At 54.3% G+C, this 14,232-nt stretch overlaps 1 protein-coding gene across 6 annotated transcripts; it reads left to right on the top strand.

Moving 5' to 3' along the window:
* The first annotated feature begins 2,859 nt into the window (after positions 1-2,859).
* CDK16 (cyclin dependent kinase 16) lies at positions 2,860-14,129 on the top strand. Of its 6 annotated transcripts, none has more exons than XM_058535731.1 (17): positions 2,860-3,197; positions 6,833-6,912; positions 8,090-8,297; positions 8,899-9,032; positions 9,132-9,257; positions 9,363-9,419; positions 9,517-9,631; positions 10,316-10,410; positions 10,509-10,571; positions 10,822-10,945; positions 11,101-11,221; positions 11,330-11,427; positions 11,512-11,617; positions 11,678-11,741; positions 11,895-11,985; positions 13,693-13,770; positions 13,857-14,129. In XM_058535731.1, exons 2-17 carry the CDS (start codon positions 6,907-6,909, stop codon positions 13,892-13,894), a joined length of 1,524 nt encoding a protein of 507 aa, XP_058391714.1. In that variant the 5' UTR covers positions 2,860-3,197; positions 6,833-6,906; the 3' UTR covers positions 13,895-14,129. The 6 variants fall into 6 exon arrangements, with proteins under 6 accessions (XP_058391714.1, XP_058391712.1, XP_058391715.1 ...); XM_058535730.1 differs by lacking the exon at positions 2,860-3,197 and adding an exon at positions 5,533-5,750; XM_058535729.1 differs by lacking the exon at positions 6,833-6,912.
* The last annotated feature ends 103 nt before the right edge of the window (positions 14,130-14,232 follow it).

Here is a 14,232-nt window from a genome sequence, read left to right on the forward strand (position 1 = left end):
TTGATTTTGAGAGGTAGTAAAGAGTAGTGTTTGAGCAAGTCCTTTAACTTCTCTAACCTTGTTCCCCCTCTGTGAAGAGGAAAGTTATGGCGACCAGTCAGTCAGGGCTTGGTCAACGTGGCTTATGTCCTTGGTGCAGATCCCTTCCTACCTGGCTCAAAGAACTCAGACCCTGGACAAGCCTTTACCATCATGGTTCCCAGTGCCAGGAATGCCTGTGGTGCCCTTAGTTCAACTTCTCTGCTGCAGGGGGCCCTAAACGGCTCTGCTGGACTGAGGAATGCCAGTGCCTGTGCATATACTTTGCAGTTTTTGTGAAAAATTTGGATGAGAACATCTGTAGAAGAAAAGCCTCTTTCCCACCCTCACCCTGTCCCCCTCAGGCCTGGTCTGCCTTTCCTGAGGCCTCCTACCTTTGAGAAGAGAGCCGGCTGTGGGGGCTGTGGGTTGTTGACTGGTTAGAGCAGGAGGCTCACAACAGGCCCCACTAGGACTGCAGAGCTGCCCATGCTCCATCCTTGGTCTTGGCTGAGCACTCCAGACAGTTGAAAGCACCAATCTGACTGGCCACGTGGTGCCTGAGAATGACACTCATACCTCTGTCCCTCACCCAGCCAGAGTCCAACTTCTCTCTCCCACTTAGACCCCTCATTCCTTCACTCAAACCTGGGTATTGGGAACAGCACAACCTGTCCCTGACCCTGGCCTGACACCCATCACAGCCTATCTCCATATCTGCTGTCTCCTGGGCCAGCTCCAGAGCCCAGGCACAGTGTACGCTCTTGCCCACCTCCCTTTCATGACTCTTTTTTCTTGGCCTACTCTGTCTGGCTCACCTCATCCTTCCATCCTTTTGATTCCCTACCAGGACATTGGGACTGAAGTGCTTTACCTCTGGCATGTATTTAGTGGTGATGCTAGCTGTCTAGGTCAAGTGGAGAGGTTTTCCCACCACAGGCACTTTTTCCATTATTGCTGCTCTAGAGTACCCCAGGTGCTCCCACCTCTGTCCACTGTCTTCCACGGTTACAGCATTTGAGGCTTGCACACAAACTTTGTTCCTCTGCCCCTTTCTCCACTATCCCAGCTCCTTCATGGGTACTCGAGACACCTTGTTGCTGTATCTCCCCATTACAGCTCCTAATTCTCCAGACACTTCTGTCCCTTTCTTCACCACCACAGCTCCTGGATCCCCTTGCTACCTTTTTGACACCTGACACCCTTCATCAAGAACCCAAGAAACTTGGTTGCATCTTAGTTCCCCCACACATGCTGCTTTACTTCTGTCATGTTTGTCTACCATTATAATACCAGCAAGATAGGAGACCAGGGCTCAGTGGGCAGGGGTTGGGTCACTGCACTGAGCCCCCTGTGCCCAGCATGCACAAAGCACAGGGTGGGACAATGCTGTCTTCTCTTATCTCTGCCTAGAACTATTTGCCATCAGGCATTCAACAAACATTTGTTGAGTGCTTAGTCTGTGCCAGGCACTGTTTTAGGCATTGGAGACAGCAATCGATAAAAAAGATCCCTGTCTTTTTTGGGGGGAGGGGGGCCTTATGTTCTGCTAGGGTGAGACCCAGAATAGACAGTAAACACAATAAATTCTATGTTAGAAGTTGATCGGTGCTATTGGAAAGGTCTATAGAGCCAGGTCTGGGGATCTGGAATGATAGGGGTGCAGGCAGGCATTTTAAAATAGGGTAATCAGGGAAGGCTTCACGAATAAGGTGACACTGAAGCAAGGACTTGGAAGTAGTGAGGGTATCAGGCATGTGGATATCTGGGAGAAAGCATTCTAGGCAAAGGGAACAGCAAGTGCAAACTCCCTGAGGCTGGACTGTGCCTGCTTTATTCAGGAACAGCTAGGAGACGGGAGTGGAGTGAGAGGAGGAAGGGTAGGAGATAAGATCAGAGAAGTGATGGACCTGATCATCTAGCCCGCGGTGGACTTTTCTTTGTCAAATATTTCCATTCCCATCATGGTCCGGTAAATCCTCGCTAGTATGAATCGTACTGAAAACTCTGGTGTGACCAAGGCCTCTATAAAGGGAAGCCCAGAAGAGGCGGGGAAGCTGGCTTTGGACTGGGGTGCAGTGTAAAGATGCCCCCGAATGCTGCCGCCATTTGTGCTGGGCTTGGTGTAAGCAGAGAGGGGTGAAGGATTAGGTCTGCCTGGCAGTGTTGACACACAACAGGCGCCCAATAAATAAAATAGAAAACCGCAGGGCCGGGGGAGCCACGGGCGGGGCTCTGGCGGGCAAGGAAAGGTAGTTGAGAAGTGGCAGGAAAACCCAATTCAGGGTGCTTACGCAAACGCTCGCGTGAGGCGGAGAAAAGCCACCCTCCCAACCCAAAGTCCCAAGCATGCGCAGTAATGCACTCGCCCCTTTAAAGGTCCGCCTTTCCTCTCTTCTCAGCCTAGGCTCTGCCCCGTGAGCCTCGCTGAGGGAGATGGGAGGGGGTTAAAGGCGGGACGAAAGGCGATTGAACGCTCTTTTGACCAATCATCTTGCGGGATATTTGGCCTATAGCGACAGAGGAGCTCAGAACAAAAAGGAGGGCCCGTGCCCCACGACGGTGAAAACCCATGAAAACCCGGCAGAGGCGTGGTAGGGGGCAGCGAAGTCACGCCTCTTCAGCCCAGCCACGCCCTTCATTCTTGCTCTGCCTCACCCAGGGTGCAAATCCGATTGGCTGGGCGACAACCTCAAAGGGCGGGGCCGCACACGTTCACAGTGGGAACCAGCTAGCGGCGGGGGCGGGGGAGAGGCAGCTGGGCGGGGCTAGATTCTGTCCTATCTAAGGTGGTAAAGGCCAATGATTCTCCAGGCCACCTCTCCTAGAAAAGTCATCTTCTCGCGAACCTTTAAAATTCCTGCCTCCCGAGGCACCTCAGGAGACTGGGACTGACTGCCTCATCTGTCTTTTTCCTCCTTGCAAAAGTCCCGTTTGCCACCATGGGGATGTACCAATTGAGACCTAGTAGGGGGAGCGAGTGGTGACTGGCACGCTGGTTCCCGGCTGCTGCCCACTTCGGCGCTAGCAAACTTCTAGCAAGATCGAAACTGAGTAGTAAATAACCTCTACACTCCCTCCTGGTGCCGTTCCAGGGCCAGCGCCACATTCCCGGGTGTGCGCGCAATGGCCGCGCCCCCTCCCGCTGCGGCCGGGTCTTTTGGTACATGCAGTCCGAGGTGAGTCCCCTCCTTCCCACTTCACCCTTTCCAGCGTGTGCGTGCGCATGCGTGGAGCGCGACGCGCGCGGTGGTTGGGCTGTTGGCTGTTCGGCCCTGGGATCCGCCGCGTCTCCGCGAGCAGTCGGCTCTGAGCCGCGAGCCGCCGTGAGCTCTCGGATTCGAGCCGGCGCCAGCGAGCCCGGGGGCATCGACCGCAGCGGCCAAGCTCATGGCCGGCTGAGCGGGACGCCGCCTCCGCCTCAGCCACCGCCGCCGCCGCCGCCGCCTCCTCCTCCTCAGCCGGCGGCGGCCCGGGCCCAGCAGCCATGGCCGAAGACTACTGGGACGGGCGCCTGCGGCGAACAGGAGGAGAAGGAGGTCGCGCGGCCTCAACCCAGGCCGCCGCCCCAGGCGCCGCCGCGCCGGTCTCGCGGCGCTGAGGTTGCTCGCGCGCCCCCGCCGGTGAGCGCGTCCCCGAGACGTGGGGTGGGGGCTGCTTTTCCTCTTACAGAAACAACTCAGACACCGGGCGGTGCCCAGGGCTCTGGACTGCACCGCTGGCATGTGCCCCTTCCTCCAGCGAATTTCCCAGAATGCACTGGGGCGGGGGGTCATTCGGGGCCTCCCTGACCTTGGCCCCGCCCTGGGCCCGGTCTGGGAGCTGGGGATGGGCAGTACCGTGGGAGCTAATGGGGAGCAGGGTGATCGAAGGACCAGAGGGTGTGAAAATGGGTGGCACAGTGGTAAAAGACTCCAGGTTTGCTAATGGGAGTCGGAGCATGTGGTAATAAGTCTTACCGCTGTGTAAGGTTTGAGGCCCAGTGTGTTCTAGTGGGGGTGCAGTGCAGGGCGGTGGAGGGACCCGAGGGAGAGGATGTCAGAGGAGTGCTGAGACATGCAAATGGAGTTATAGCTGTAGAGAGGCCCTGTGTGTGTTAATGGGGGATAGGGTGGTAGAGGTACCAGAAGGTGTGCTACTAGGATCAGAACTCTGAGGCCCTGTGTGTGTGATAATGAGGGTCAGGATGGTGTTAATACTGTGTATTTGTCCATGAGGTACTGCAGCGTGTGAGGGTCCAGAGTGTGTTCACGAAGGGCAGGATAGTGGAAGAACTCATGTGTTGAGAATGTGCTAATGAGGGGTCATAGTTGTAGAGGGTAGGCGCATTTGGTAATAAAGGTCTGGGTAGTATGAGGCCCAGTATATGCGAATGAGGACAGTGGTGGAAGGCCTGAGCCTGTGCTGATGGATATCAGAGTTGTGGATATATTGGGGGACGGGGCAATGGAAGAGAAGTGTCTTAGCACTGTAAGAGGTTCAATGTATTAAGGATCAAGATGGTATGAGATCAGTGTGTGTGTGTGTCCATGAGGACAGAGGATGTGAGATTCAAGAACGCGCTAAGAAGGGGTGGGGTGATATATGTAGTTCTAGTGACTGCTAATGTTGGTTTAGAGCCATGGAGGTGCTTAAGTGTGTGCCAATGGGAGGAGAGTCAGCAGTATGAGACCTGGAATATGCTAATGAGCGTCAGAACATTGTGAAGACGGGTGTGTGTGCTTGTGTCTATGGGGGACTGGGGTGTGTTGAGGTTCCAGGGAGTGTTAATGGGTAGAGCTGTGGAGGGAATCTAGTGTGCAATAAGGAGGATCAGGGCTGGGAAGGGGTCCAAGTGTGAACCAACGGGGGTTATAGCTGTGGAGGAGTTGAAGCAAAGAGAAATGAAAGACAGGAATATGTGAAGGTCTAGGTGTGCTCAGGTGGATTAGAGCCATGGAGGGCTGACGTGTGTGCTAAGGGGAGTCTGGGCTGAATCAAGACCTTTGTTCACTAATGAGGGTCAGGCCATTATAGAACAGTGTGTTTGTGTGTCCCCGGGGAATAGGGCTGAGTAAGGGTTCAGGGTGTGCTAATGGGGAAGGCACTGTGTGAGGCCCAGTGTGTGATAATAGGGGTCAGGGTGAAGTGAAGGTCCAGCTTGTGCTGAGGGGAGGCGGTGTGGGGTGGGGGCAGGAATAGGGTAGTGAGGAGACCAGAATACATGTTAATGATAGTTATAGCTGTGGAGGGGTCTGAGTGTGGGCAAAAAACAGGTCAGGGATCTTCAAGGTTCACTTTGTGTTAATGGGATTCAAGGCAGTGTGAAGGTCCAGTGAGTGCTAATGTGGGTCAGCTGTAGAGGGTCCCAAGTGCATATTAATAGGGGTCAGAATCATGTAGGGGGAACAGTGTGTTGATGGGGGGGTGAGTGCTGTGGAGAAGCTAACAGGCGGCTGGACCTGGGAGGTGCCCACAAATGGTGGTAAGAGTTAACTTAGAGGGGCCTGAGTGTATGCTAATGAGTTGAGTGTTCTGCTGGGGCTTTGTATGCTGATGGATGTTAGAGATAAATAGGGAAATTGCAGGTGCTGATAGCAGTTCAAATGCAGAGAGGACTTCTGAGGGCCCAGTGTGTACTGAAAGAAGCAGAACACTGTGAGGGTCCAGTGTGTGCTTATGGGAGTCCGGACAGGAGGAGGATGGTGTGTTCCTGTGGGAGTTAGTCGAGTGGGATGACTGTGGCCTCAGTGGTGAGTGTGGTGTGAGGTGGTGAGTGTCCTTGGGTGTGAGAGTATTCTAAGGGTGGTTACGTGTCCTCGGGGGTCAGGAAGCATGTGTGCCCTTTTTTGAGTGGAGTTGTATCCAGTTTCTTGCTCCCTCTTTCACTATTCTGAAATCTAAAAAGCTCAGAAAAGTGAAACGATACTATTTAAGTTTTACTGCATGTTAATGTTCAAGTGTCTCTGTTCACAGGGGCTGCCCAGCGCCCCCCTGCTGGGGGTGGTGCATGATACACAGATTTTGTACTCCATCTTCCTAAAATCCCCAAAAAACTGAACTCTGGAACGTGTCCAGCCCTTGGGGTTTCCAGTTAGAGGTCATGGACCCATGGCTCTTTCTGGCACCCTCCTCATCCTCGATCTAGCCCTACTTACAGCCCCCTCCAGATCCCCCATTCCCTGCTACAACAGGCAAAGCGACTGGGTATCCGTGCCATATGGACACAAGACAGTCTTTGGGGGCTGGCCATGTTTCACCTTAGCCTCAGGTCCAGTGTTCAGCCTCCTGGGTCAGGATTTTGTTGTTGTTATCCTGGGTTCTCTGGATGGACCTCATCCTCTTTACTGAGGTCTTGCTAGGCTGGCCCCCTACCCCTCCTGGGGGTGGTGAGGTCAGGCAGGGGGTGTGGGGACCTCTAGGGTAAGCATCTGATTTCAAGGTAACAGATGACCCACTTCTCTCCTCGAATCCAGCCCCAGCCTCATCCTCGACCTCCTATCTAGCTCCACTTCCCTTGGGCCCAGGGCCATCTTAGGCCCTGCTGTGAGTCCAGATGGTTCCTGGGCCAGGTCTTTCCCCCTCCTTGCTGGCTCAGAGCCCAGGAGGAAGCAGAAGAAGGCCGGCCTGAGCCTTTTGGTGGCCGTGTTCCCTCTAGCAGCCCCATCTAGGTCATCTGCTGATGCTAGTGTCCCTGGGCCACCTTGTCTGGGGTTGTTCATGAGTAGCAGGGACTCAACCCTGCTCACTTTGGTAGAGGTTAGTCCTAGGCCTTTAGCCCCCTGATTCATTAATTTCTGCCATAAGCACTTTTTGAGCATCTACTCTGTGTCAGTCACTGTTCCAGGTCCTCAGGATATAACCATGACCTAAACAGAAATCTACCTTGGCGGAGCTGATCTTCTAGTTATGGCGGTGAGGAGACAGTAAAGAATAAAGAAGCCAATAAGTAGATGGTGTTATTTCTGAGGAGGTGATGAGAGCTGGGGGGAAAATTGGCAAGGTGAGGGACCTCAGGATTGTTGAGATTTTAAATAGGGTTATTCATGGAGGGTTATCCATAGAAAAGGTGGTTTTTGAGCAATGACCTGAAAGGGGTGAGAGAGCGAGCTATTTTGAAATCTGGGGGAAGGGTATTCCAAGTACCCGGAATAGCCGGTGCAAAGGCCCTGAGGTGGGACTGCTGGGTGTGCTTGCAGAACAGCAGCTAGCAATGATCGAGGGGGAGGTGACACTAGAGAGGTAATAGGGGTGAACGGGATAAGACCTTATGGGCCACATTGAGGACTGGGATGTTTATTTGGGGTGATAAAGGAGATGTGCATTCTCAAGTAGAGGAGAAATGTGACCTGGCTTATAAAAATCTGGGTGGCCTATGGGTCCCCACCTGATTGAACTCTTCCAGCAGCCCCTCAGGACAGCTGTTGTGCATTGAGATCCCCCCACAACCCCACCCAGTGGTTGGATCTGGGCAGGACCCCCCCTCCCTGCACCCCTCACCTGGGTAGACCAGTGGAGTAGTCCACTAGTCACCGTGACGATGGTTGCTGGGGGAGGCGGGAGAGTCCTTGTGGCTGCAGGGAGCATTCTGCCTTGGCAGTTGAGGGTGACGTGGGGCTGGTGCCAGCGGGACATGCCATTCTATGGGCATGCCCGGGGCCGTGTCTGTGGTCCCTCGGTCCTGGGCGAGCCCCCCGCTCCACCCATGGCTGAGTCCATCGCTGCCGCTGCACCCAAGAATGCCTGCTGTGGAGCCCTCTGCTCCCACAGTGAGGCTGCCCCCATAGAGGCCAACACTCCACCGGTTGGGCCCTTGACCTCAGCCAGCCACCCAAGCCTCAGTACCCAGGTGGGCTACTTAGGAACAGGGTACCCAGGGGCTGGCCATAGGTGAGCAGTTACTGGCGAGGGTCCTCATCCATGCCAGGCTTCCAGGAATCCTGAGTGATTCCAGGGCTCCACAGTGGTTGGGTGGGCATTGACACAAGTTCACGTCAATGTGCCTTACTAGGTTGTCATGGGTTTTAGGAGGCCCGTGGTGGTCAGGCAAATGCTAACATGGGACCCATTCCCATCTGTACTCCCTGCTCAGGTCGCCATGGATCGGATGAAGAAGATCAAACGGCAGCTGTCCATGACACTCCGAGGGGGCCGAGGTGTAGACAAGACCAATGGTGCCCCGGAACAGATAGGCCTGGATGAGAGTGGCGGTGGTGGTGGCAGTGACCTTGGAGAGGCCCCTACACGTGTCGCCCCTGGGGAACCTCGCTCTGCACGGGGCCCGCTCAGCTCTGCACCAGGTGGGTCCACTGACCACTCCCACCCCCAGACTGGTCCCCAGGTGCTGCCTCCCAGCTGAGTTCCTCTTAGACTTGTGTTATTTTCATTTTCCTTTCTCCATTTTCTCCCCCTTCCCTGCCATCCTCTCTCAACACCGTCTCTTTATCTGTCCATCTGTGCCCCTTTCCTTGGCTTTGTGCCCAGGCCTCAGCAGGAGGAAGGGTGCCTTGCCTGCCGCAGCTGCCCCAAGCCTCCCTTTGCCCTTCTCCTGTGCTCTGCGATGGCCCTCTTAGGTCTCCTGGCTCCTGCCTACCCTAGGCCTGCCTTCCCAGGGCCTTTGACTACCTCTGCTGCTGCCTAGCCCCTGGCTCCGGGCCAGCCACAGTCTCAGCTTGCCCCTGGAACAGGGTGCTCCACTAGGTGACTGTTGCTCCCCCCCCATTCAACCTGTCCTGACCTGTCAACCTCTCTGGGCCTTGCCACCCTCTCCCTGAGGGTCTCCAGGCTGCTCCAGGGGCCCTGTGCATACATGTGTGATGAGGGAATGTGTTCTGTGGGAGACGGGGTGTCCTGGGGCTCCTGACCCTGCCTGGCCTGCCCTCCCCCTGTCCCCACTACCAGAGATTGTACACGAGGACTTGAAGATGGGTTCTGACGGGGAAAGTGACCAGGCTTCAGCCACGTCCTCGGATGAGGTGCAGTCGCCAGTGAGGGTGCGCATGCGCAACCATCCCCCACGCAAGATCTCCACTGAGGTGCTTAACCCCCTGTCTGGATGGTGGTGGGGCTGGAAAAGAGTTGGACCTGGGGAGGTGGAGCTCATGGTCCCGTTTCTTCCCCATCTTGCCTGCTAGGACATCAACAAGCGCCTATCTTTACCAGCCGACATCCGGCTGCCCGAGGGCTACCTTGAGAAGTTGACCCTCAATAGCCCCATCTTCGACAAGCCCCTCAGCCGCCGTCTCCGCCGTGTCAGCCTGGTGAGCATCTGTTATTCCTGTCCTCTCCTCCTCCTCCTCCCCACCCCCACCCCCACCCAGTCCCCTCCCCTGAGCCTGCTTCAACCAGCCTCCTTTACCCCACAGTCCGAGATTGGCTTTGGGAAACTGGAGACCTACATCAAGCTGGACAAGCTGGGCGAGGTGAGGAACAGCCAGGAGGCCCATGGTGGGGATGGGGGCCAGGGGGAACTCCCTGTAGCCTCAAGCTCCTCTCCTGTCACTCTTCTTCACACCCCAGGGTACCTATGCCACCGTCTACAAAGGCAAAAGCAAGCTCACAGACAACCTTGTGGCACTGAAAGAGATCAGACTGGAACACGAAGAGGGGGCACCCTGCACCGCCATCCGGGAAGGTACAGACATCCGGGAAAATCTGCCCCAGGCTTCCCAGGCTCTCTCCGTGGCACAAGCACTCACCCCCCATAGTGAGAACAGAGACTCGAGGGTTCTGGGACTTCCCGACACTCTGAGCTTCGTGAGAAAGTGCCCATCACCCACATATGTAGGTAATAATCAAGGTAACCAGGAATCTCTTCCTGTTTGGAGAAGAGGCAGATGAATTGGAAAGCAGTGTGCTTGCTTTGGTTCTAAGAGCACCCCTGAAAGTGCTCACCAATTTACTGACACAACAGTTTCTAGTTAGACTGTCACATGGAGTGAATTTGAATTGCATAAAAATTGAGTGTGCAAACTCAGTTTCACATGAAGCTGCAGGCTTATGTACTGAGGGTTGGAGCAAGGCCCCTTTCCAAAAACCAAAAACGGATTGTGACAATCTAGTGTCACATAAACCTGGGGCTGCAGTCCCAGGTTCTTGCTCTGTACTCTTCTCTGAGCTTTAGTTTTCACATATGGAACATGGGGACACACCTTCCTGGCATTGGGTGGGTTAGAGCTGGTGGCTGTGAGCCGCCACCCCAAACTGCACTGGGAAAGAAGGAAACCCTGGGCTCATCCCTGTCTGGTCCTCGTCCTCGCCTCTATCCTGAGGGTGGGGCGCTGACTCTTCCCCTGTCCCACCCCCATGTTTCCTGCAGTGTCCCTGCTCAAGGACCTCAAACACGCCAACATCGTCACTCTACACGACATTATCCACACAGAGAAGTCACTCACCCTTGTCTTTGAGTACCTGGTAAGGTTGGGTGGCAGTGGGTCCCAGGGGGAGGTGGGGAGATGGCCAGGAGCCACAGGATGTGACCCTCTTTCCTCTACCTGCTCTTCTCTCCTTAGGACAAGGACCTGAAGCAGTACCTGGATGACTGTGGGAATGTCATCAACATGCACAACGTGAAAGTGGGTGTGGGGCAGGAAGCAGGGGCACAAGGGGGCCCCCACTCACCCACTCTACCCCACAAATCTCCCAGAAACGGTCTTTTCCCGTTTGGCTTTTTTGCTGGGAGCCCTTGGAGGGCATTGGGACCCTGCCCTCTTTTGTGAGACAAGGCCCTGGGCTCAGTGTCTGTGTTGGGAGGGGGAGCAGTGCCTGTTGGGTGTCAGGCTGCTGGATACTCTTTGACCTCTGCCTGCATTCCTGGGTCCCCAGCTGTTCCTGTTCCAGCTGCTCCGTGGCCTGGCCTACTGCCACCGGCAGAAGGTGCTACACCGAGACCTCAAGCCCCAGAACCTGCTCATCAATGAGAGAGGAGAGCTCAAGCTGGCCGACTTTGGTACCCCTGGTCTCCCCCTTTCCCATGACCACCTAGTCTAAGTCCCCTTCAGCCTCTCCAGGATTTGCTTAGGACGCCCTCAGTACCAACTGCACTCTCCCCCAGACTTCCCAGGACCTCCTCAATTCCAGCTGCCCCTTCTCTCCACCTACCAGGCCTGGCCCGGGCCAAGTCAATTCCAACAAAGACCTACTCCAATGAGGTGGTGACACTGTGGTACCGGCCCCCTGACATCCTGCTTGGGTCCACGGACTACTCCACCCAGATTGACATGTGGTGAGGACAGGTGGAAGTGTGGCAGGGGCCATGTGGTAAAGGGGGTGGCTCAGTCACAACAGCCAGCCAGCCGACTGCCTCCCTCTTCACTGTGCCCTCCCTGCCCAGGGGTGTGGGCTGCATCTTCTATGAGATGGCCACAGGCCGGCCGCTCTTCCCGGGCTCCACAGTGGAGGAACAGCTGCACTTCATCTTCCGCATATTGGGTGAGGAAACACAAGCCCTAGGAGCTGTGGAGACATGCATGGAGACCCTGTGAGATGCTTAGGGTAACTCCTCTTCCCTTCCAGGAACCCCAACTGAGGAGACATGGCCGGGCATCCTGTCCAATGAAGAGTTCAAGACATACAACTACCCCAAGTACCGAGCCGAGGCCCTTTTGAGCCATGCACCCCGGTGAGGCTGGTGGGTAGGTGGGTGTTAGGGGCCAGAGTGCCCAAACTCAATTTAAAGCAGGTCCCCTTGTTCTTGTGGTAGACTTGACAGCGATGGGGCTGATCTCCTCACCAAGTTGCTGCAGGTGAGACCATCTTCCTGGGCCAGCCTTGGGGGCTAAGGGATTCCAGGTGTAGGGAAACGGAGTTCCAGGGGCAGGGTCTGGAGTGGGGAGGAAGAGAGGCCTACTCATTGGAGGTGTCAGTATTCCACACATACACCCCCGCCCCCCACTCAGTTTGAAGGTCGCAATCGGATCTCCGCAGAGGACGCCATGAAACATCTATTCTTCCTCAGTCTGGGGGAGCGGATCCACAAACTTCCTGACAGTGAGTGGATCTGGGGAATGGAGCTGCCGGTGGGGGGCCTGTGGGAAACAGGACAGCTGCAGACAGCTTGGGCAGGTCGTGTAGGGCTCTGGCTACGCCACCTCTAAGAGGGTACACCCTTGTTCACACGTGTGATGTGTTTATTACAAAAAAAGTTATTTTCGTTTTTAGTTCCTGTCACCTTTCATAGAAATTTTCAAACATACATAAAAAAATAGATGCAACATCACTTTACCTGGTGTGCGTGTGTGTGTGTGTGTGTGTGTGTGTGTGTGTAAGATCGGTCCTGAGCTAACATCTGCCAATCCTCCTCTTTTTTGCTGAGGAAGACTGGCCCTGGGCTAACATCCATGCCCATCTTCCTCCACTTTATATGGGACACCGCCAACAGCATGGCTTGACAAGCGGTGCGTTGGTGCGTGCCCAGGATCCAAACTGGCAAATCCCAGGCCCCGCAGTGGAATGCGCACACTTAACCGCTTGCGCCACCGGGGCGGCCCCTACTTTACCTTTTTTTTTAAGTAAATGTTTCCTTGTAAAATATATACTGAGAAATGCACAGATCGTAAGTATACAGCACAATGAATTTTCACAAACTAGACACACCCATGTAATGGCATCCAGGTCAAAAACCAGGATGGGAGAAGCTCCCCCAGCGTGCCCCCATTTCCTTCACTTACTCCCGGTCCCCTTCCCAAGGGTCACTGCAAATTGGACTTATAACCACATAGATAAGGTTTCCCTGTCTTGTACTTTACAGAAATGGAATCACACGGGGTATTCTCTTTTTATTTTTTTATTTTTATTTTTTTATTTTTATTTTATTTTTTTTGGTGAGGGAGATCAGCCCTGAGATAACATCCGTGCTAATCCTCCTCTTTTTGCTGAGGAAGACCGGCTCTGAGCTAACATCTATTGCCAATCCTCCTCCTTTTTTTTTTTTTTCCCCCAAAGCCCCAGTAGATAGTTGTATGTCGTAGTTGCACATCCTTCTAGTTGCTGTATGTGGGACTCGGCCTCAGCATGGCCGGAGAAGCGGTGCGTTGGTGCGCGCCCGGGATCTGAACCCGGGCCGCCAGTAGTGGAGCGTGAGCACTTAACCGCTAAGCCACGGGGCCGGCCCTGGTATTCTCTTTTTATATCTGACTTGTAAAAACTTTTTAATATGGATATTTTAAAATTAGCTATATTTATATACTAGACCAAATAATAGGTTGAGTCCCCAAGTATTCCAATAGATCATCAACTTGTGGCCAATCTGGTTTTATCTGTATTCCTTCTGATTATTTTGACTCACATCCCAGACATATCGTTCATCTATAAATAATTTCAGCATGTATCTCCAAAATATTCTTTTAAACGTAATGATATTATCACAGCTAAAAAAATTGGCCCACTTCTCATGTCTCCCCACTGGATTAATCTAAATCAAATCCCAGATACCATCCATCACCTAGACTTAACAGGTGGTAATTGTAGTACCATCGTCACACTTGACAGAATTAATAATGATTTCTTGGTGTCATGTAATAGTCTATATTCCACTTCTAGTGTATTTGGTTTGTGTGTGGGATTATTTAACAGACGAAAGTCAGGTCTCTCAAAGAAAAGGCAAATTTTTCTAGTTTGCCCTGTGGGGCCATATGGGAGGTGGTCCTGCATGGCCCCATGGGTCATTCCCCACTTCTGTCTCTCCTCCACGCACAGCTACTTCCATATTTGCACTAAAGGAGATCCAGCTACAAAAGGAGGCCAGCCTTCGATCTTCATCAATGCCTGACTCAGGTAGATGTGGCCCTCGCCCTCTTCCCTGCCTCTTCCACCTACCTGCTTGCCTACCAACAGCCATCCGCTCTGCTTTCCCCCCGCAGGCAGGCCAGCTTTCCGTGTGGTGGACACCGAGTTCTAAGCTGAGTTCTAAGCCACAGATCAAGGCCCCAGCAGGCAGCGGCTGGAGGGATGCCACACCCCTCACAGGGCAGCCCCCCAACTGCATTCTCCCTGCTTGCTGCCTGCCTACCTGCCTGACTCATGCTCGCCTGCCCACGTGTCCCCTGCTGCCTGTCTGGACACCCGACCATTGGCCTGTCAACCCACCTATTGGCCTGTCTGCTGGGTGCTAACAAAGCTCTCATTGCTCCTTCGCCTGGTCTCTCTGTCTGTCTCTCTCTCTGTCTTGGTAGTTGCCAGCGGACAGCATGGCCATGCCAGCCTCCCACACTGAGGCCGGGCCTGTACCCCTCCCCA

This window comes from Diceros bicornis, chromosome X, assembly GCF_020826845.1.
Source record: "Diceros bicornis minor isolate mBicDic1 chromosome X, mDicBic1.mat.cur, whole genome shotgun sequence".
Taxonomy (NCBI): Eukaryota; Metazoa; Chordata; class Mammalia; order Perissodactyla; family Rhinocerotidae; genus Diceros; species Diceros bicornis.